We start from the raw sequence: 23,625 nt of genomic DNA, 5'->3' as shown, positions 1-23,625 counted from the left end.
TACTTCATAATGTATTGCTCTATATAGCTATTATTATTATTGTTGTTGTTGCTATTGTTGTTATATGCTTGTCTGTTAAAAAAAACTGCTACTCTAGTACTATTTACAAATAATACGACGAATTATGGAATATTCCGTATTCCCAAAGTGTTCGAGGGCAGCGGATCTAGGAAAGTACGAAGAAATTGACGAGGTTGTCGTATTTTGCAGGGTTTCGGATCGCGTGCACCGTCTTTTTCAGTCGCGTGATTTATGTCAGTTGGCCGAGTTTTTCATGCACGCGGGCAGACTTCGCGGATCGAAGGAACCGGAAGAAGAACTTTGGTCGAAGATTCGGAAAGTCGTGCGACGCATACTTTACGGAATGCGGTGCACAATGAAATGCATAGGAAACTCGGGGCTGCGGTTGATTTAATCTCATTAGACTTTATGATCTTATCAAGGCGATTCGAAATGACAAGCTTTGTAACCGCCACCGTTACATCACGACGCTTCCTGGATCCGTTACGATCAATTTTATTCGCGATCGCCTACTTCGAATAGTTTCGAATCGTCCTTGTTCGAATCGATCCACGATATTTACAATCCGACTATCAAACTATCAAGGACTTGAAACGTAAGCGAGTACTTGACTGAAGGACTGCAATGATTCCTCTTCATTTTTTAACAGCTTCAATTCTCAGCTCGAACCCATTCTAACTCGAGCCCAGTTCGGATCACGTCCCCGTTCCATTCGCCAGAAAATAAACGAGCGAAATCTCACCGTTTGAGTTCCTCCGAGTATTCGATCTTGTCCCTGATGGAGCTCGTCAGGCTGTGCGCCGACTTCTTCCTGTTCCCGTTGATCCTACCGTTCTCGAGATCGAACTTGTGCTGATGTATGTTCTCCGAGCTGCCGTGGTTACTGCCCCCGTGGGCCAGTATAGATTTTCCACGGCCCTGATCGGAATTATGCTCCGAGCTGGCGCTTATGCGCCGATGGTGATCAAAGGTGGGATTATCCGTTCCGAGTATCTGATCGCTGATGGAGACTCGTCTTTTGGTTAATTCCTCCGTCGATTTGTTTGTCCTCCCGCTCATATCGATCTCCATATCGTGTCCCTTCGGAAACGACGTTTGCTTCGAGAACACACCACCGAAATACTCCATGCAAGCGCCTATGTCTACTCTCACCGAACGATTAATTTACCAGTTAATTATCACAGTATCAGTAAACGTCAACTGCATCCAGTCGAGTGAATCTTGAATTAAGTTGTGCAAGATTCACGCTGAAGAAGTAGTATGTTAGCAGATAGAATCATGTGGATGGTTGAATCAGAAGGAAGAGTCTTTTTTGGAATTTATCGAAGCACAAGGGTTGACCGGACCTCTGAACACTGAGCTGCTTTCGATTGATTTTTAGTACGTTAATAGATGCAGTCCTGGCGATTATAACAAGCCACTGTTAGTTAGTCGAAAGTCTCAAGTTTTGAGCTTTGGATTTCTTCGAGATGTTTCTCGACGATGCAAAATCCATATGCAGTCCAAGTAGCTATAACCATTCACTGTTATTTATTCGAAAGTTCCACTTCTGAACTTCGAATCTCTTCGAAAAGAAACTTCCGAATTATACAAAATCCGTTCCTTATCTAAGAGTCGAAACAACTGCCGAATTCCTCCAACAAAAATTGAGTATTCAAGTGTCCACAATAGTTCACTGACAGCTATGCGATAGTTTCAACTGTTAAATTTCAAATCTCTTCAAGAAAAAGCTTCTTGAATACAGAACACCCATGCGAAGCAGTTCACTGCTCCCAATCAAGAATTCCAAACTTCTAATCGTTCAATCTTTTCAAAAAGAAGTTGCTTGATTGAAAAAAATCCATCTAGACCTCGAGTGTCTCGACCACAATTTCGGCTGAAAAAAGTCTCGACTCCGAAGCTTTGGACACACTTCGAATATAATTTCTTCGAAAAATAGAAAAATTCCACGAATGTTGGATTCGAGAGACTGGATTGCTCGATGCGACCAGCAGCCAGTTCGAGGAGCGATCGGCGACTTTCCGCGATTGACTGCCGATGGAATCGACGCTGTTCGCGATCGTACTCCCTGTTGATCGTTGACAGCGTAGTCGCGTGACGATGACTCCGAGAAAGTCCAAACACGATGATCCCCGATCGTCGATTAGCGATCACGCGGTCGATAGGGGCCCGGTCGATCGTTACCAGTGTCGCGTGACACTTTGTTTTCCTAGGGGAATCGTCGCGCTAACACCTTCTGTCGATATCTTGACGGCTGCCTTAACGTCTTTGACACCTTGACCCGCTTTTTCCTCGACGCCGACGCCTGGAGAGCTTTGTTCGCCTCGTTAACGCCGCAGATCAAGGTTGACTCCACCGGTTCTAACTCACTTCCCTCTGTCGACGTGCGCTCGTCTTTCCTTTGCGGTTCCCTCCAGTTCATCGACGATTTTCGGAGGCGTCACTCGATAACGGTAGACGACAATCGATTGCGCGACTCGTCACGGAAAGGATCGTCCAGATAGATGAAAGCTCGGCCAAAAGTGGTCCCCGTTCGTGTTCGTGTTCGTGTTCCTAATCCCGTTCATCTCGAATTACCGAACCGGGGTGCACCTGTTTCGAGGGATTTCGTCGACCCAACTCCCATTTTCGGCTGGACCATGGAGTCCTCGGGAGGATCGCGAAGACGGACACCGACGAAAGCTTCATCCGCCGTGGCTGACGGCTGCTCGACGTGGTAACGAACACAGTCGAACGAGCACGGTTAAGTAGCGACTAAACTGCCGCAAACTGTGCACCGCTCTGGTGTGTTTATGCCGAATGGTGGGGCTGGTAAAAAGTGTTGGAACATGGACACGAGGAGGGACACTGTTACAGGCCGCGGTAATAATTGTTCCCGCGTTTGCACAGGATGGGCACAGCTGGACACCTCATTGACAGTCCGTTCGGGGCCTAACCCACCGACCTGTCGTGCCCCTGATCGTCTCGGTGCTGTAGGTCAACGCGATGATTTAGCAAGATCCGCGTGAAACGCGGAGGTACGCGAGAAAACGACCTCGGAATACGAGAAGAGTACGACGATTAATCAATTTCCCGAGCTCGGGGGATTTTCTGTCGTTCGTTCCGCTCGATGCGCGTATCTTCGCTTCGAGGTGTCTTCTCTGATGCCTGATCCTTCTTAATTATTATTAAATTGTACACTTGTGTTTTAATCCAAATGCTACTGGTTTTAGATATTGCGTCTGCGATTGCAATTGCTAGATATATTTATTAAATTTTTCAAGTATCGTTGACTTATTCTCATCCAGCTTGGAAGATTTCGCTGACTTGGACGCTCATTGTGCGACTCCTGAGCTTGGGGATTTTCTATTGTTGCTTTTATTGAGTGTTCTTATTATCACTTCTTGATATCTTCTTCGCGTCGCCGTGGCCTGTAATCTTCTTTCTTGTACGCTTCTGTTATTTGATCCATACAGTATAGATTTATGGCACTTATTTGTTGGTAATATGAAAATACAGATGCTATATTTCGGGTGAAATTAGAAGGGGTTCGAGTCATCATTTTACCGGGTTCGAATGTTTTTAGAATATGCAGAACTTGGACGCGTCACTTGTGTAATTCTCGTCCGTTTTCGGAATTTCAATACACCAAACTAGGAATTATCGTCACTTGCTGCGCGTGGTGAGAATTCCCTAATTTCAATAGCACGCTAATCTTCGATTCGATCGCTTAGTCATTGCGAAACAAGCCCATCGAACTCCAATTATCCCGTGTGTAATCAGTAATCACTGACCCGTTGACAAATTTCGTAGTTCTTGATGCATGAAACGTGTGATACAGTTAGCGAAACAATTGAACAACGTATAAATACAACTTTTACTCTCGTTATCTTTCTCGTATCGTCTCTGCTATCTGTTCTTTCCAATATTGTAAACGTTGTAACAGACGCAATTACATTTCATACAGCCCCTCCAAGATATAACCGTTACATAATATTCAAAAGCATTAACAGAATCGATATCTTATCACTGATTCAGTTAACATACAATCTCTCGAAAAAAATTCTCTCCGACAAAAAAATTAATATGAAAGACACATATCTTTCCCTCCTGTACAGTTGAGTGAAGTGGACATGTGACCGAAAGGATTAAAACACAAGTATACCTTCTAACAGAATGTTCCACGACAAAACAAACCTTATCATATAATACTAGTTAGTATTTGGGTCAACACTGTTGGATCTTGCTACCTCGTTGTCACTGCGTGGCGATAATCCGCAAACAAATCCTTTAGTTCCCAATACATAAGTGCCTCATCTCTAATTAAATCTAGATTAGAGGCAACAATAAAGTCTCAACGTCGCTAAAAAAAAAAAAAATAGAAAGCTGTTGATTATTTCCAGTGGAAAAAACTTGGCACGTGTTAACGAGACCTTTACGAATTATTCTGTACTTTCACGTATCAACGAAAAATGAATAAAATATTCATAGACACAAATAAAGAACGTCATAAAGAAGATAAATAATTTTTTATATTTTGTATATTCCAGCTCTGCACAAAATAATGTAATAAAAGAAATCTTTTTACAGAAATGCAGAAAGAGTAGTCGTTCATGCAAAACTTCCACTGCTGGTTGCCAGTCTTCTTTCGACTCGCATTATCATTGTTTTCGATTCCAATAAGAGAACTCGATGAATTTTGGGTTCCACTTCGATGCAACACTCGATAGTTTATTTTTACACGCAGAGGAGAAAACAACATTTTTTCATGGAAACGATCAACGAAAGTGATCGCATCGGAAATTGTAAATGGGATTTCCATGGGTGTCTCTGATGGGTCGACGATAACCTATCTTCGAGGGGTGCTATCTATCGACCATGACGAGCAGATTAATTGCGCTGATTACAAGGGTATAATTACTGAGGCGCGGAATCTTACGGGTCCTATAGCGTGTGAATTAGTCATGACATTCTATTCGCCGGTCATGTGCTTTCGAGAAAACGAACGGTTAATTGAATAACCAAACGCTACTCTAAACGTGTAGACACACGGTGTGTAAATAGCGAAGAAAAAGTACAGGTACGAAAACAAGTATTAACTTTCAGATGCAAATCTGAGTGCAACTGCTTCGCAGCAAGTAGATTCCGACAGTTTCATGAATACATGTGATAGTCGTAGCTGAATGTAACGATTTTCGGTGTCCTTAGGTGTCGGTGAATAACTTCGTTCGCCACGTACCGCGATATTTGCAGAATTTCAATATTTGAGTTCTTAGCTCAGCCCTATAACTGTCTCGCCTATGTTCATACAGATTTCAGTATGTACTCACATACCGGTAGTGTGTTTTCAAGCTTTGTCTTGGAACGTTTACCGAGGTGCCAACAGTGGCTTCTAATTTTCTTTGAAATTAGTTCGCATTCGATTTTCACCTAAACTCTCTGCATTATTTGTCGCGTGAATAACAAATAATTTAAATGCAGAGTTTCCTGAATTTTAAGAAATTGTTGCCTTTTATGAGATTAAAGATTCACGATAACCAAGAGATGAAGAGATCATCTTGAGCTAGGTGATCTCGTATATGGCGGCGCGATTAAACGCAGAAATGGGCATAAAGTTTTAATTGCGAACGTTCGCAAATACTTTCGCGACTCGTTGCAGACACTCGTGGAACGGCAGACGAGTAATTAATTCTCAACACTGACCGTAATACCGTGCAATCGAGTCGCGAACATGCATCGCGTTCCAGCGTGGCAGGAAGATGAATCGCGTCACCGGATTAGAGCCGACGACCGCCCACGACCACTTTCAGCAGTTCCCCTATCGTTTCATGTCACCTAGCTCGAGGTGTGGTATCGACTAGAAGCAATTAGACACGGAATTTTGGCAATGTTACCCGGCTATCGCCACGGAGCTTCGCTTTCGCGTGGACGTGTTCGACGTTGCTTGGCGAGCAACCGCGTGCAACGACAGTACAACTCGTTAATTGGTGTGACACTTTTAAACAATAAATTCTTCTTCATTTTTCGAGTGTAAGTACATTTAAAAATGTCCAAGTACTTTTGGTTAATATATTCCAACGCGTGGTGCAATGGATAATTTGTGAACTTGAAGACGTGACCTTGGATTTGTGCAATCGCGCCGAAAGTGTATAAACTTGTGAACCGCTAGATACTTGTACAAATAGGTACAATCTTGAGGAGATTGCCTCCGGTGTAGCGCGATATTTTATCCTGGTGTGTTTTCCAAGTGAACTCCTCGAATTTGTCAGAAGGAAACACCCGTGGGATACCACTTTCTTCGATGCCATGCTATGAAGAGATAAGGGGAGGTCACCGCAATGGGGTCGTCGAATTCGATCGACTTTTTACTAAATTCAGATCGTAAATCAGAGGATACTTGAACCAACTTAGGGCAGTATTTGGAGTTGAACATTTCGCACAACATTCAAATAGAATTTTTGTTTACATTTTCTGTTAAAAGAAGAAAAACCTACAAATACTACATATCTTCTTCATGCTCACCTACCATTCATCACTAATTTCGTACAACCATTGGAATTACTCCAGCTTTTTATTCGATGCCATTTTGTTGCGTTGTAATTAAGAGGCAGCCAATTTAATTTACAGACGTGCCGATCCTCCCACCTCTGGAAAAATGACAAACGATTAATTATGCGAAGTGACAAATGTTTCCAGTTTGCCGAGTTTCTTCCAGCGATTCCGTTTATGCCGCATCATTTCGTCTGAAATATCTGCGGAAACAAGCAATTAACCGCAAAGCTCAGGTGATGCGGCGGAATGTAATTTGCGCTGAACTTTCTCATAATCGCTTTACGAACTCTTGCGTCCCCTTCAGCGTTTCGCGCGATATTCCCTTTCGCTAACGGCGCACGATACGTGACATTTTAGTTTGCTGAAAGAGGAATTGGGGATCTCGGGAGTGCTTCTCGCAAACTTCCATGACAAATGAATCGCGCCTAAGTGTTTTGTAATTAGGGGAAGCTTAAAGATGCCTAGACTTTCGCTGGGAGGCGATTCCAGCGAATTTGGACGGCTTAGGATAAAATAGAGAATTTTCTATTAATTATCAGAAGGATGGAAATCACGCTTTATTTTTTATTCGGATGTATATTGAGATCTTGTAAAAAAATTCTTGAATTTTGACTATTCTGTGTGTACCGCCTTAAGACGTTTCGGCCAGTAAGAGCGGAAGAGTATCGAAACGAACGTGGAACATTTTAAAAACTCGTAAGTCCTCGTCGCGGACATAAAAGTACGAATATCTGCGAAATTTTCAGGCTCTTGAAAGTCTCGAAACTCCGGAGCATATTACTCTGGGCAATCTTATTCTCCTACAGCGTAAAAGACACGTTATCCTCGGATACTGTTAGACATTAAAGTAGAACAAAGCATGCTACTTCGCAAGAAGAAATTATCCAGGCATGCAGCGAGGAACCAAAACTCTGCAAAGATATGGTACTTTTACATGAAGATAATAAAATGCTATAAACCGACAATGGCAGGGAAGGTTCAACTTTCTAGACTTCTCTCTCATAGCAAATTAAGATGAACTCTTTATATTAGTAATAAATTCCTTATTGTTGTATATAGATCTCAAGAAAATATTAGAATCAATAATGTAAAGTTAAATAAAACCCAGTGTATTAAATTAGTACTTCAAAAAATACAATGACTATTCTTGAGATAGTCTATCGTGTACATTTTCAATTCAATGTGTTCTTAGAATGTGGTGCAATCAGACACTCGGTCTGGCCAGCAGTCATATGATCCGATATCAATCATATGACCACAGTAATCATTTATTTATCGGTTAGAAATCTGTAAGGTATCTAGCGCTACTCTTCGAATCTCAAGTAGACTAATCGTGTAGATTGTTGTCGCTATACAAACGCAGTCGAGTGTCATGTTGACGCAACTGGTCTACAACTTAACGTCGCAAATTGTAGTTTGTTTCACTTGGAATCCATTCTTTCATCTCGTACACTTTCTTTTAGATTTATATTTTTAAGAATCGCAATAGTTCTTTAAAATATAATAATACGATACACGTTTCCCATTTTTTTCGTTAGGAACGACTGTGCTGCAGCACTGCAATAAATAGGCGAATCTAATTTTACATGCCGCGACACCGCTAAATTTTGTTTGCCGTTACCCAATCGCATTCGTTATTAACAATGAAGCTGACACTGGAAAATACGTCTAGCGTTGAGTGCGAAATGCAGTTACATGTTTAACTGCGAAAAATAAAACGCCAAATGAAGCTCGTTCTGCATCGTGTAGTCAACAACAGATGAAAATGTACTCATACCAAGATGTCAGAAATGTAATAGCCGTGGCGCTGATAAAAATTGATACTCTGGTCATTTCTTATACCTGCACACCACAATTTATGAAAAATAAAAGAACAGCGATAATACTCGATCAGTCTGAACGTCAAACATAATTAGTGCAGTAACTTTTGTAATATTAAAAAATTCGAATATTATTCAAAAATTAGAACAAAAGGTTTCACATTGAATTTCTCAGAATATTGGGAATTTTTGGTTCGCGCAAGGTCTCAAATTTTTGCGTTAGGCACAAGTGGGTTAATTCGATTCCACGGAGACACGTCCAGCGTACGCGCCCTTTTTCGAATCATATATTCCTATCACTGTCACGCGGAACGGGCATTTTTCATTGCGCGTCGCGAATCGTCGCTCTCCTAATCATGATTTCGCATGCCACCGCGACTCCAGCTCGCGGAAGTCGCGAATTTTCATTCTTCATTAGCCGTGAATTCTTGCGCGCGTTCGCGATCACCGACGCATATTTCCCGTCAATCGAATATTTCAGATTTTTCGAATGCACCTAGCGATGGGACTGAAACGTGTTTAGATCAGGAATAGACGCAGTTTAATGATTCTTGAATTTTTGATTGATATGCATATAAAAATATATATATACATATATTTTCAAATAAAACGAGAATTTTTTTATTATATCTGTGAAATTAAGATATATTACATATGTATTATTTTCAAGATTATCTGACTAAAAAGCACTTACTAAAAATAATTCCTACAATGTTCAATCACGGTACAAGGCGAGCCAGATCAGTGTTGTCGAGGCCTCAATGATAGATGATGCTCGAACAGTATTGTTGCCGCAAGAAATGTCAATACGTCTTACCAATACCAACGAGATTTCACATCGACACCTGTTTGACACCTAAACAGAGCGTTTGGTATACAATATTGGTTTTAACGAGCACGTCATTGGATCGGTTCCATCGCTAGGGTGGATATTCATCGTCGCGTAGCGCGAATTTTTCGCGCGCTGAAAACAACGCCGAGGCATTCTCGCGCACCCCTGCTCCCAGAATGTCGAGCCGTATTTACTATCACGCTTCGACCGAAAATACCGTGGCGATTTCTAATTAAATCAGCAGGGCAATTAAACGCGCGTCGCTGGCTACATGGACACTGATTCTTCCGTGAAATGAAAAATGGCTGCTCAGGCACCCTTTCATTCGTTTGTAACGGAACGAATATCAAAAAGTGATTGGAAGTAAATAGCACCTTATCTTTTGAGAATAAAAATTGGTGTCATTGATTTCGACAATAACGTAACCCATGAGCAATCCTTTAATTATGTTTACAGAGGGTTGAATTCGTTGATTGTCATTTCTACTGAAAAGTGAATCGAATCCAGATGGCAAATAACAATGACTATTTTTCCTGGTAATACTAAGGAGTGATTCATTCATCCATTCAGACTCGAGATTAAATTGATGCCACCCTGTCAGTTATGTAACCAACGTTTCTCTGTTCTTCTTGAGGGTTGAATCTCTTTTAGGGGATGATGGATACAACGGATGTCAGCTGGAGCTTTATTTTGCTTATAAATGATTAGTCCCTCGTTCTACAGACGGAGCAAAATTAATAACTCGCCCAGGGCCATTTCCCTTGCTGTGAATCATGTCGGACATGATTTCTGATTCTCTATTAAGTCCAACATGATTCCTCGGTTGATAGAGAAACCAGTGCACGTCTACACGTTCGCGTGAAGAAAGAGAGAAATTAAAAAATTAAATAGCGTAGAAACTACATGTTCAATTTGTAAGTATTTTAAATAATTGAGACTGCAAGTGCACTTTATTGCATGTTCCATTTTATATTCAGCGTACATTTCCAGGCATATCCACGTGTATTTTATGGTAAAAACGATAATTAAATTCAGAAACCGATGGAAACTCCGCGTTTCGAACGCTGGTGATGTATGTATTACGGATTTATAGCTTTTTTTTTTATAGCTCTCGTATAAAACGGCGACGCCACGGCGTGACACCGAGTAGGTGTTTCGAATTCTATGGGCGGATGTGTTCTATTTCCTAAGAGTAACGAACGCTAGAAACTTGTAATTCTACTCGAAGAAATACAGGGACTTACTTTGGGAAGAATTATAAGCCGAACAGTAATAAATGATTTTGTAGGCGTCGCAGGTGTAAAGGTGTCTAACATTGCCAACCACGTTCGAAATTCCCAAATTTCCACTCTTGCGTCTTAGCCCGAAACAGAACTCCAGTCAGAGATGCGTAAATTTATAATCGGATGAAACCGTCTCCCCTCCCTCGTGCATTCAAAATATACAACTGAAATTTTAAAAAGGTTGGAAAGAGGGCAGGTTAATGGCCGTGGAGAAATACTTGAGAGAAATTGGATTTCCCAGAAGCAGATGGTAGTTCTTGTTCCGGCGACGTCGCCCAGGTCGAAACGTGGGGGCCGTCTCGTCCGAATGCACACGCCTTCGCCGAATAGTTGAACGTGAAGTTCCAAAATTCACCCGGTGGGTCGCAAAGAAACCCGAGTTCGCGAGAGGTCGGCCCCCCGTCGATCTTCCGCGTTGCGCTTCGAATCGCGAGCACGCGAATTTCCGTCCTTCATCGAGCATTCCGCAGCGGCCGCAGTCACGCGAGAATCGTCCGCGAACGGATGAATACGGAGGTTCACGGGGGGAAGCGAGAGAGAAAGAGACGGACGAGGTCGAAGATGGGATTGGAATTGCAAATATCCCTCTCCCACGTTTCTCTGGTCTCTCTGATCTATCTTTCTGTCCCTCGTCCGGCCCCCAGCGCTGACCCTTTACGCACACGTGCACTCACAGTGGGTCACGTAAGTATTTCAACGTTTGCCAGTGTAATCATTGATAGCATGCGTATGCTGAACCTCGAGTCAGATCCGTTTCTACATTCCTTGTGGTTGTGTGCATTTGCGCTTGGTATTTATGGAGTTTCCGCGATTAATTTTAGTATCGCGAGCAGATAACGAGGTAACTGATGGATCTAGAGTTAATATTGATTCTTGCATGCTTTATTCGTATATACTTTGTGCTTCTACTTATTTTCACTTCGTATATTTCTGCAGAATTATTGTGACTAATTTTAGTACCCTCGGTAGATGGCAAAAAAAAAAAAAAACTATAATTCTGTTAGCAACTAGTTGGAACCTCAAAGTTTCCCAAATCACTCGTTTACATCCTGCACACGGTTTGCATTTCAACGCACGCCAAAGCCTCCAGTTTCAAAGACTTCTTTCACACGCAATAATGTCGGACGCCTCGTAAACCCATGTTAGAATTGACACAGTGCGTAATTCAGTTATGGTAACCGCTTTGGGCCGGTTTTGTCCAAACGTTTAGCTACTCGCGCCGTCATTGACCCGTAAAGTGGACGTCATGTGCAAGCACGATGTCTGGAACATTGGAAAATTCAGGAAACCCGCTTAGAAAGTGACAACTCGGTCCCCTAATCGATCCCGATGTCTTCCTAGACGTGACACTGATTCTTCCGAGAACATCTTAGAACTAAGCCTATAATTAACCCCCGTTAAATCACGCGAACGTTGTGTCATGCACCTGCGGCGTTGCGAAAACCGTGAAGCGTTGGATCGATCGTTGCTCTATTTGAACTAACTTGCATAATTTTCAATATCTCCGCGATCCACGTCGTTATTCACGTCAAACTTTAACCATACGCTCGAAATGAATTATTCTATGTACGTAAGGCCGCGGAGCCGAGAAATAATTCACCCTGAAATATTTTAAACGCGCTGAACTCGGATTTTAATTAGACCTTCGTAAAAGCCCAGCAAAATTTCGCGAATCATATAATCTGACGACTGATGCTAACCGAGACAGTTTAACGACTCGGTGTTATTTAAGATTTCTACGATTGTTGCATGCAAGCATATGTTCTGTTTATTAAAATATCTTGGAGAAAAATTGAGAAATGGTTACATCCTGAATTGGTCCAGAAATCACGTTATCTATCGTCGCATACTTGGTTAGGTAAACTGTACGTTACGCCTACATTTTTGATCGGGGTCAAGCTGACCCTACCCCACCTGTTATATAACGAGTGTTCGAACCTACCAGTTGGGGGTTAAATTGCGTTAGAGGTCTATCTGCTTAACCATGTGGAAAAAGACTGAGAGACATGTGTGCGTGTTGCGTGCTTATGGGATGAGTTAGAGTCTGTAGGAAAAACGTCGATTGAGGACGAGCATTGTAGTAGAAAAAACATGGAAATATTCACCTGTATCATAGTTAAATTTAAGAATTATCTCGTTTCTTTTTAAATATACGTTGTCTTATATTTTTTAAATTATTAAACAGAATATGTTTTTTCTAATTTGTTCAGAAATTTTTTTTCGAATTATAATTATTAATATTATATATACAACTATAAATAATTCAACACAAAACTCATTTACCACGACAGCTTTGTTCAACGTTTGCTCTGTAACCAAACGAAAAGTTTAATTATTTCTCACCGTACCTACAATTTAATTTTTAGTTTATTCGAGCCATTCGTCTACCAGATCAATACCTACAAACTGCGTCAAGCTTAATACCCGTTTAATTACAAATCAAAAGTCGTGAAAGGTAAAAGAAAAGGTAATGAAATTCAAACAGTTCGAACGTAAAACATAATTAGTGCAATAACTTTGTGAGAATAAAACCCGATACATTTTCCGTATTTTATGTTGAATTTGTAATATTTAAAGGCATCCAATGAATGTAACGAGTACAATAATAATAACAATAATTGAGCTGAATTAATGATTCGCAGAGGAAAGTAATTTGATATTTGAGAAATTAATTATTACAGCGCAGTCTCATTTGTATCATTTTATCATCATTAACCATTTGGCTGCAAAGGGCGTATATATTATTTGTCTATAGAAAGTTAACGGGAATACTACTTTATCAAAATACATTGGAATAACAATCTGAAACTTCGAGATGCAATTAAAATTAATATCTATACAGATATTTCTTCGATTCTCTACATATACATAGATACACGCAAAGGATACATTTAGGATACAGTCAGCTAGTACTTCATCCTCTTTTCATTCAAGATCGAACGAGTCCCACCCCTAAGATGACAAAAGTCTCGTCACGTTTGAAGACTTAGAGCAAAAGCCAGTCGTACCGAAATAATTTGTCCGAGCTCCTCAAGTCGTGTATTCGCAAGTTATGTGCGGAGATTATCTTGAAGGATCAGCATGTATGTAGAAATAAATCTTGATGGATCGTGGTGCTCCAAAAAGTACGATACTCTTGTCAAATCGAGCATGATTAATGTGCGAACCTTGCGGTACGATAACCCCTTGAAACATTTGGGTAATACGTATCCACATTAAATTTTTCCAAATATATTCCAAATTTGCACTCTTCTGTGATAAAGATATATTTTTATTTTTCTGGCACAATTACCATATAGTATTTTGATGAAATCTTTGGATGCTATTTTACAACATTCAGTAATGTAAAATATAAACAACAAATATTACAATTCTATAGAAATATTAAAATTATCGCTCTCTACCCGAGAATGAATATATTTGAAACGCAAATATTAATTTGCATCTTAAACATCCGAATATTGAGTGGACATTTCAGCACGAGACGTAAACGACTCGTAGTTTATTTTCAGGCATCGTCATCCGTGGTATTTTAATTGTAAACGTGACTTTGAATTCTTTATCGCGTCATCGTCGGTCTTTAAGATGGTCATTGTCTTTGTCCCGAAGGAAGCCGCGCAAGTGCACTAAAAGAAGTCTTGTTAGCGAATCTTGAATCCCTCATTTCCCCGTCTCAAGTAGGATCACGAAAGTCGTTTGCATCCGAGAAGTTAACGTGGAAGTAGATCCAAATAATTCGCATGGATCGCTGATAACCGTCTATTCGATGAAATATCTGAATTTCCTCCTAGAAAGCATATTCAGCTTGTAACTTTCTCGATATAAAATTCTTTATTCAAATACGATACCTATACTATTATTAATTTTATCTGCATCATATGTATGGTGCAATTGTTGCTTTGCTGGCAAATTGGACGGTAAGTTTCGAAAATTGAAGACTATACGTCGAGGTTGCTAACGTCGTTAATAGGTGAGCATCTCACAACGCAGCTGTTACTAACAAGCTTTCACGCTGAACAACTCATCTCTGAGATTGAAATTCAAGCGAATCTGCACACGAAGGGAGTCAATCAAAAATTTTTTTTAACTGCATGCAGCTGTCGACTGATCCTCAATAATCGATAGTTCGAACTCCCTTGAAGCTAGACATTTTTAACTTGACGTCTCTCAAAAAGTACTTTTCTGATGCAGGGAGTTTCAAGAGGTCGAAACTATTGTGTTTTCGAAATATATCTATGGAATTAATTTTGTTGTTTTTCTTCGATATTATTTTAACCGATACCACGATAAATGTAACGAAGCATAAATATAATTTTCTCTTATAGTATCCCTTTCTATGTATTTAGTTTAATTATTTTCCGAGAATTTCGAGTTTTAAAGAGAAAATATGTGTAGATTGTTGCAGCAAAGGTCTGTCTTCAAATATTACAGAATTTTAATTTTTTACCTTTCTGCAAAAATTGTCTATGAATTTTATACAACGAGAGGGTGAATATTTCAAATTCACTTCTGCTTCACATGTAGCTCAATACACTGTATCGAATAATAAATTAGGATTCATACTGAATGTTTCTGAAATTCGACTACTGTACCAAGTTAGGAACCACCTTGAACGTTTTACGTCAGATATCGACGTTTTTGTATATCCTCTACATTTCATATTTGGCGAACAAACATGTGCGAACGAATAGTCGAATACGTGACAGATTGAGGTATTTGTGTACAGTGCTAAATCCTGTTCGCCAAGTGTTAATTGCTAGCACGCGCTTGCAATCGGCAACTTTCTACAATTTGCTACCTGTCAATGCTTGAATATTCCAAACGTACTTCAAGGTGAAAATTGTTGCCGCGAAATTGATGTTATTACAAATGAAACATTTGTATGCGTACGATTGACTTAACTAAAACAAATAATGAAAGAAACGCCAGTGATTTTATCTACTGTCAAACGCCATTTTCATTCATAAAATCGTTAAAAAATCGTTTAATTTGTATACCTTGGCGATAGCGATCCTATTAAAACATACAAGGAACGTTTCGTGCTAACACTGGTTCCAGATTCAAGCAACTAAGCACGACAGTGATTCCAGACTCGAGCAACTGAGCACGACAGCGGTCGCAGACTGGAACGACCAGGAACCACGGGACAGACAGGGTTTCTGGAATTGGGCAAAAAGGTGTGAGCAAGGTGACGAGAAGGGCTCGGTGCAGTTGCAGCTGGCGCGCCTCGAATTAGCTTAAAAGCCCGGGGCAACGAGCGCTGTAACGCGCAGAGAAAAGCGCGCTCCGCTCTCGTATATCACTCGTAGATAAAGGGCTGCCAGACGGCGACGGAAAGTATAGTGGTTTCGGGGACGACCCGCGAATAGGCGGCATACCGCGCAGCTTCTGCGCACCATAATCATTCAGTTCGCTCGCCAGACGGACAACCAGCCAGGGAAATATTACAGGATCATTCAGAGATTTTCCTTGATCGTCGGGTTTCCCAGCTGGTTTCCCTTTTATGACGATCATGTAGCCGAAAGTACCTCCGAATCACTCTAGACGACGCTTAAGTGTAGGCTCGTAAAAAACTTGTTCGTTATTCGTGGCCAGGATGAATCTGTGCTATAGCAAACTGTGGGAGGAACATGTCGTCCTGACTGGGTTGTTAAGTTTCACCGTTTTTATTCGTCTTTATTCTTTATTCGTGATCATATTTTAGATCTTTAGCGAGCTTAATCTATTGAATACCTAACCAGTGAACTCTCCAAGTAAGAAAAATAATACCACGGCACCAATTCACAATTTTTCAGTAGTCTTCCAACAGGAAACCCTAACTAGGTCAAGGAAGTACCAGCAGTACTTGAGAATTCTCATTCTTATTCATCCTATCACCTTCGCAAATGAACTTTTTCTATAGAGGTCAGTATTACGAAGAGTTAATGAATATCGCGGAAGTTTCTCACCGATGTGAATATATCTCAAGAAAAAGTGGTAGAAAATGTAACGCATGAAATGTACTACATTCTACCGCGTGGAATGTATTTTTATAATTAAACGGAAAACTGTATCAATATACGAGGCATGTAAGCGTTTAAACAAGAACAATGAAGGGAACGAAAATGGTATGCGACATTTCGTCGTGGACACGACCAACCGTTTGCCCGAAATTTAAGAGATATAAAAGGTTCAACGTTAAGCGGCTCATCTTCCGCGCACAGCCGCAGGTTAATTAAATTTTCTCTCGGCGTACCATATTTTTTTTTGTTAACTCTTCGAAAAAGTTACATATCCGCGAACAGTATATCCGCATTTCGATTATTTATCGCCGCTGGCCAGGGCGAGCTTTCGCTTAAATTATTTTACGTTATCCACGTAGCTACCGTTTAATTAGTTTCGCAATATTCCTAGCGATAATTTCGAGTATTGTAGCGTTGGTACCTTCGCGCGGCTCCAAAGGCACTGTTAGATATTTAACGTTGCAGCTGTTGCGCTCTGTAATTATTCAACAGACAAGATGATTAGGCAGAGAGGATGAGAGGTGGTGAAGCTCTTGTTCAGCTTAATCACGGGATAAAAAACAACACGTGCGATTCAGTTCTGGTTGGGCGAGCAATTATCTAGTGGCAGAGATGGTCGCGAATCTGTTGCAACGTTCGGAGAAACTCTGAAGGAAAGTTTTCAAGTGACGAGAAAAATTATGAATGCGTATACCTGTGCGAACCAACAATATACCCAACATCTCTGTTACACATAAAAAGACGTACGGCCTATTTGAGAAATAGAAGGCACGGAAGAAGCACTCGTCAATTTCGTTTCGAATAAAGACCAGAATATATTTTCACCCCTTTTGGGGAACGAGGCAGGACGTTTAAAGCTCTAGAAACTTCCTTAACGTCTTCCTTGCCTTAAGCACGCCAAGTTATTTTTACCTTTACGCGACTACGCCGTTACCGTGTCGTTTCTTTCGACGGGGAAATGTACGATGCCTCGCGTTCTACCTCCAGCTGACGGTTCGCGTGCTGCGAGTGGTGGAATTTTTACAAAAATTCACCGAGAACCCGGCGACTCCACCGTCGCCGGCACCTAGACCGTAGTTTACGATTTTCGAAATCCGACAGACGGCATTTTCCGTTGTTAGCACTTTTCCAAGAGTGGCCGAAGGGGAATGAAAGTCGTTGGTGGACTCTGCGTTCGTCAGATCCACCCTCCCCACTCCAGCTCGTAAATTCCCTGGTTATTAGAGAAGTTATTATTTATAGTATAAAACTTTCCCGCAAGCCTTCGCCCGGCGAGGACCGTACGTTCACTCAAGAGTTCTCGATAAAGTAATCTTTAATGCAGCTCGCACAATAATTCACGGATCCGCGTGGAAATGTACGCTTGCCGGCGTGTTGGTGTTACGCGCGCGAAACGTTGGGCGCAATTTACACTGCGTTATTCATAAATGCGGCCGCGAGGAGATCGCGCGCGATAAATTTTCGCGGAAACTGCGAGACGAGTGCAACAAATAGAGTGCCTCGGAATTTATGGCTGAGGGGGGTGAACGTTACGACGCACGCGACCCTATCGATTTCCGTCATCTTAAAAAGTTCTGGTTCCTGTCAGTGTCGCTCGTGTGATGCAATGCGCGAGGGCGAATTTCCGGGCAAAATAACGAGGGGAATTGATGATTTAACCGAATTGAAAATATGAAAAGTATTGGACTATTGGGTAGGGTAGGGTTAGATCTCTCGTTTTTGCTCTTTATCGTACGAAAATGTAGTTTAGACCAATAACGTGAATGTTAAATTCATAGAATAAATGTTAAGCAGAATGGAATTAACGTTAAAGGCTTTTACGAGGAAACAATTTTGAAGCTTCATTGGCTACAGGTGCAACTACCTTGAATTCGCCTCTATGGATCTTTTTGTGGAGAAATGTCCCTGCTCGAATTTATATTCTACACAGTGTCAATATTCATAAATATAGACATTCCGTGACGGCGAAACACTGCCAGGCGAACGTATATTCCACGAATATTTAAAATTTATTTTCACGAAAAAGAAGCCTCGCACAACAAAATTCTCTTCTACCTTTTTCGATTTATTTTTGCATGTAGAATCACCTCGTTCTCAGTCGCGTCACTCGCTGTACGACGTTCCATAAAAATGTAAATTTGTTTTAGGAAATTACGAAGCTTCAATTGCTTCTGTTTGAAAGTTTTCGATTTTCTTTAATTTTAATAAATGTTGAATAAAACATTAGTACGGAATAATGAAAAATGGACCGGAAAAATGAAATAAAACGAGAAACGTAGTCCTCCGTCGTCTATCATTGCCGTTAATCTCTGTTCGACGTTCTCGCAATGAAACGAACAATTTAACGAGCGAAATTGTTACACCGCATTGCTGCGGCCCACCAATAATCACGACAGAGAATTATTCCTCCTCGCGATCGTTCTGTCGCAGACTTCCGCTAACGACTACTACCAATTATTACCTCTCATTATCGCGGCTACGAAAATTGCCCCGTCGGGAACTGTTTTTCACTCGGGCAAATCCGAACAACACGGCCACGGCTAACGCGTTTCTTGCGGTAATAACCTATATTTTTCTCGCGATAATGCGACGTAAAAATATGCCAGCGATTTGTTTGCCCAAGCGCGGGGCTTCGAGTGGCGGGCAAATAGAAGCGTACTAGAAAAGAAAAAAGAAAAAAGAAAAAGGAGCGAGAAGTTTGCGCTCGACGCCCGAAATATTAGAAAGCTGAGAGAAAGGGGAGAGCTTGGAAAACTAATAGTCGAATTTTTCGCTATTTCAATATTCAAACTTTGTTTGAATTTTAATAGAATATTGTATGGGTACATGATTAAGTGGATTTCTTCCTCATTTCGTGACGCAATTGCGTGCGTGGAAACGCATTTGCGAACAAAATTAACGCGGAATGGAAGAACCATGAAAATTAGAAAAACTATCGCTACGTGATAGAATCGGTACTCCAGCTTCTCTTAGATCGAGTTAGAATCCCTTACCGTTTGAACTTGTAATTTTGACAGGTGGTCTAACGAGTAATCATCACAAGTAGTCACGAGCAGTCACGCGCTCTGTTCATTGTTTTAGAACAATTACGTACATCGTTGTTTGGCGATAATATTCTGTACACGCATCATCAATTGCGAATAGCAATCTATTCTGTACTATTTCTGTAAATAGCAATCTATACGATGTTGACAAAAATGTACGACATTTTTTTTATAAGAGATTCTAGTATACTAATTGTATTATAACTAAGAATTGGAAAACTCCAAAAATTCCTGTTTCGCGCGACGACAACCCATTTTAAACATGTTTCAAGCATTCAATTCCAGCGAACGCGGTACAGAAAAGTAATTCCACGTTAATGTCACTATGCAGTAACTAAATGTGAGACAGTAACTCGAATTAACAGTGAATTCAATCACGGAAGGAATTCGAGGCGTTTCCGTTTACGTAGAAATTTTTTAATCAACGCAGCTGTTTTCAACATGGTTAAACTTATTCAGGAAATGGGACCAAGGATGTCCTACGACACGTAATTTTAACTTCGGTATAGCGTCGGTATAGCTGTAAATTTTTTCAGAATATTCTTCCACTTAAACGTGCATACAAAATGCGTGGCGCAATTAACGAAGAATTCATTAAATGGAAAACTCGTTTGTACACCCCTTAAGCGAAAAGTTATGGCGAGCTAAGAAACTCGCGCATACTTTCTCCGACTCGCGCATTTCCTTCTACTCCTTCTTCTTTCTTCAGATAAGTAGTTACTTGAAACACTTTAAGAATGGAGAGGTACACTTTGCAGCCGTGTAGGTTACCTACTATAGACTTGTTTTATAAAAGTTCAATCTATTTATCGTCCTAGAATGAGGGAAAGAATCACAAATACGTTATTTTAAACGAAACAGTTCAAAAGTAATTCTTTCAACAAAAAAAATGTACTTGTATCTCTAATCATTTCAAAAGTAGCATCGCAACGATCCAATTTTTGAGGATGACAGACATACTGTATGAACCAGTTTTGTAGTCAATAACTATTCAAATCTGGTTGTCGAATTTCAAATTTCGTTTGTGACTTATTGCAGCGTTGCAGCTGCTAGATAATAATTTCCTCGACATTGTACGGAACGATGTATATGAAAACCACGTATACACGGCGCATATGTTTCAATTACAACGCATGAAGTCCAAAATATCCACAGGTGAATTATCACGCGGTTTCAGTGCCGCGTTAGTATCACTGACAACCCCTTTGGCCAACAATTTCAACTCCGTGATACGTTAATTGAAATATTTTGAAATCGGCTATTCCACGCGGAATATGATCTCTCCAATTCCCTATAATTATCTTCGCCTTTCGAAAGCAGAGAGGCGGAGAACATTACTCCTCTTCGATATTTCGTTGATATTACTATTAAATAACAGTTACTTGTATCTGTTACGTACTATTTCGTTATTTTTCATATTTCAAATTTGACAAAGAATTTTAATTCTTCAATTCCATTGGCAAATCGATATTTTGCGTCGGAGGATCGAAAACAAATGATGGTCGTTCAATAATTTTCAGATTTTATGCGACGACCTTCTTATGATAGCAGCCAGAGATGTTCGCGATGAGGAGAATCTCGGTTACACTTGGCTCGAACGTCATTCCTTCCTTCCTTCGTCGATGCGTGTCTCGAGTTCTCTCCTTCCTGCGAGTTACGCTCAAGCCACGATAATGACGGCTAATTGACACTGACGGAGGCTACTTGCGAACGCAGTAAGGATCGTACGAAATCTCTGACGCGAACAAATCATCGTTCCAGCACGAATTCCTTTCCCACTTCGACGGATGTGATCAGTGCGATTCGTGAAAATCTCTAAGCCTAAAATCACACTCGTTTCATGCTCGTGTCAAATGACGTAATTGAACGGCAACATTGTTACGATCATTTTGTCGAGTTTGAATTTGTGCTAATTTTGTATTGTGTTAAGTGGCGTAACTAATTTTACAGTTTGAGAAAATCATTCTGTGTCAAATATAAATTACAGGTATCTGTGTGATCAATATTTTTTTCGTTAAAATTATACTGTAGACATTTGTAGATATTTTTTACGTAAAAACAAACCTGAAGAACATGCAAAATTGTTTATTTTTCGAATTAACAAAACTGTTACGATTACTCTAAAAATGAATACAGTTACAATATTTTATTCGAACTTGATCGTGATGCACGTTCATCCTTAATTTATTCAGACATTATAAATTGATGGTAACCCTAAACGGCTGTAGCAATATGTTCAAAAAACGTTCACGCCCGCAAAAAGTGTTACCGTGTAGAACGTCCGACGCAAAAAATTGATAAACCTTTGAAAGCTACCTTCGCGTTCGCTTCTCCTGCGGGTAAATTTTCACACCGGCATCGGCATGAAAATGCAAAATACCGACCATTAATTTTAATTTTCGGATAATCTTCCACGCACTTTCATTGAAATTTACGCCGGGACGGAGCTAAGGCCACAATGAATAATTACACAACGAAATGTTCTAATAATTTCTGAGTTTCGATGAGGAAACTTCCTATAAACTGCCATCATTTTTTATCGGGATTTAAAATACAGAATCGAATATAACGTCAGTTTAAAGAATAGGATGTAAGTAAATATTGAACGAACAGAATTTCTTATGAAATTTGTGTCTCGTCCATTTCACTTTGATTACGGTACTAAAAAAATTGATTTCACTGTTTGTTTAATTGTACTAATATTTACTCGGCCCTCTGTTCGAGAGTCTGTTCCTTTGTTGAAATTACACGTAAATTGCTCGATACAAATTAAAAAGACACGGAACATTGGCAAATTGTATTTTCATCGATACTCTTTTGAAATTCAGTCCACTTACGATGAATTAAAATTCTAGCGGGAATTATTCATATATTTTTGTAGATGCGTGAAAAACCACGGAATGCGGAAAATATCCAACCGCGTTAAAGCTATTTTTCATTTCGTTCCCATCGCGATCCCAGGCCACGGGGAACTTCAATTTCAATATTATGGAATGGACTGCGGATACAATATACAAAATATCGAATTGTATGGTTTCACATGCGTCGCTAACGTTTCATCTGATAACATACTCGAATTAAAGTGCAACATGCCGCTATGATTGTAAACTTCAAATAGGTTAGAGATAAATCATTGATACGCCGTTTCTGATGCGGCACGAGCTCAACGAGGAACGAGAAACGAGGATGAATAGCGAGCTTACTCCCCCTAATGTGCAATTTTTCGTGTCTTTCTCGAGATAACAAGGAGTAGGAACAAAAATTTTGCAATCTGTGGTTTCTCGCGTATCAGCGGAATTTTCGTTCAATTCCTTTGAGGAGGCCGCACGAGCGTGGGGGGGGGGGGGATGACGAATAGGAAATTTATACGAAACGAGATCCCAGGGCTGTGATCGAGCGATTTCATCGCCACAATTTGTGGGAACTGCACTGATTGCGAATTTGATGCTCAACCGTGCGTATAATTTGTTTTCGTTACTATTAATAATTAAAGCCGATACTCAATAATTGCGGCTAGCGATTATCAATTCGAACTGGTGATCGTTCGTTGTAGGTCGAGAGTGCATTCTGTCCCGTGAATACGGTCTGTATGCGGTCCTTTCGGGTTTATTGTCTGAAACGTAAACACGACCTCAATGATTTTCACGAATTCTTGTATAACTCGAAGACATTCAAAGACAACATTCGAAAGTATGAGAAGTATTCTAGTATTGCATGTATTTTTATAACAAGGGCTCATGCCAGAAGCACTGAAGTCTACAGACGGAGAAAAACACAAAATGCAGTTCCATTCAGTGGATCCTTAAGTGCATTCGGACATAAAAATGGTATTTTCGGAACATGCTCGGGTGAAATTCATTTAGACGAGGCGACCTCTCGTATTAGGTCCTTAACAGAGAACTAAAATACATTATGTAATGTATTTGAACAGCACTTTCTAATTTATAGTAAAATTATATTAAATTTAATTTACATTAAATTTCACCTATGTTCATATTAATTTTCTCTACAAACCAATCAACGTAATTTCCTTCTTAATTTTAATCTCTTGGTAAGATATCATGATGAGATATATGTCCCTACAATCGAGAT

General features: G+C 40.3%; 1 protein-coding gene across 2 annotated transcripts in view; it reads right to left on the bottom strand.

The window, feature by feature from the left end:
* The window catches only part of LOC128891097 (sodium/hydrogen exchanger 9B2), a 96,403-nt gene that overhangs the window by 63,878 nt on the left and 8,900 nt on the right, over positions 1-23,625 (bottom strand). Inside the window, exon 1 of one of the 2 annotated variants that reach the window (XM_054150299.1) lies at positions 764-4,544. The exons of the other annotated variant lie outside the window; for it this stretch is intronic. Within the exon in view, the coding sequence (XP_054006274.1) occupies positions 764-1,149 (386 nt within the window). The 5' untranslated portion in view covers positions 1,150-4,544. Of the gene's footprint in view, positions 1-763; positions 4,545-23,625 lie in introns of those variants that run through there. 2 annotated transcript variants of the gene reach the window in all.

The sequence above is a fragment of the Hylaeus anthracinus genome, unplaced genomic scaffold (assembly GCF_026225885.1).
Source record: "Hylaeus anthracinus isolate JK02 unplaced genomic scaffold, UHH_iyHylAnth1.0_haploid 12001, whole genome shotgun sequence".
Lineage (NCBI taxonomy): Eukaryota > Metazoa > Arthropoda > Insecta > Hymenoptera > Colletidae > Hylaeus > Hylaeus anthracinus.
Note: the sequence above shows the minus strand (reverse complement) of the source record. Positions and strands in the feature narration are given on the sequence as shown.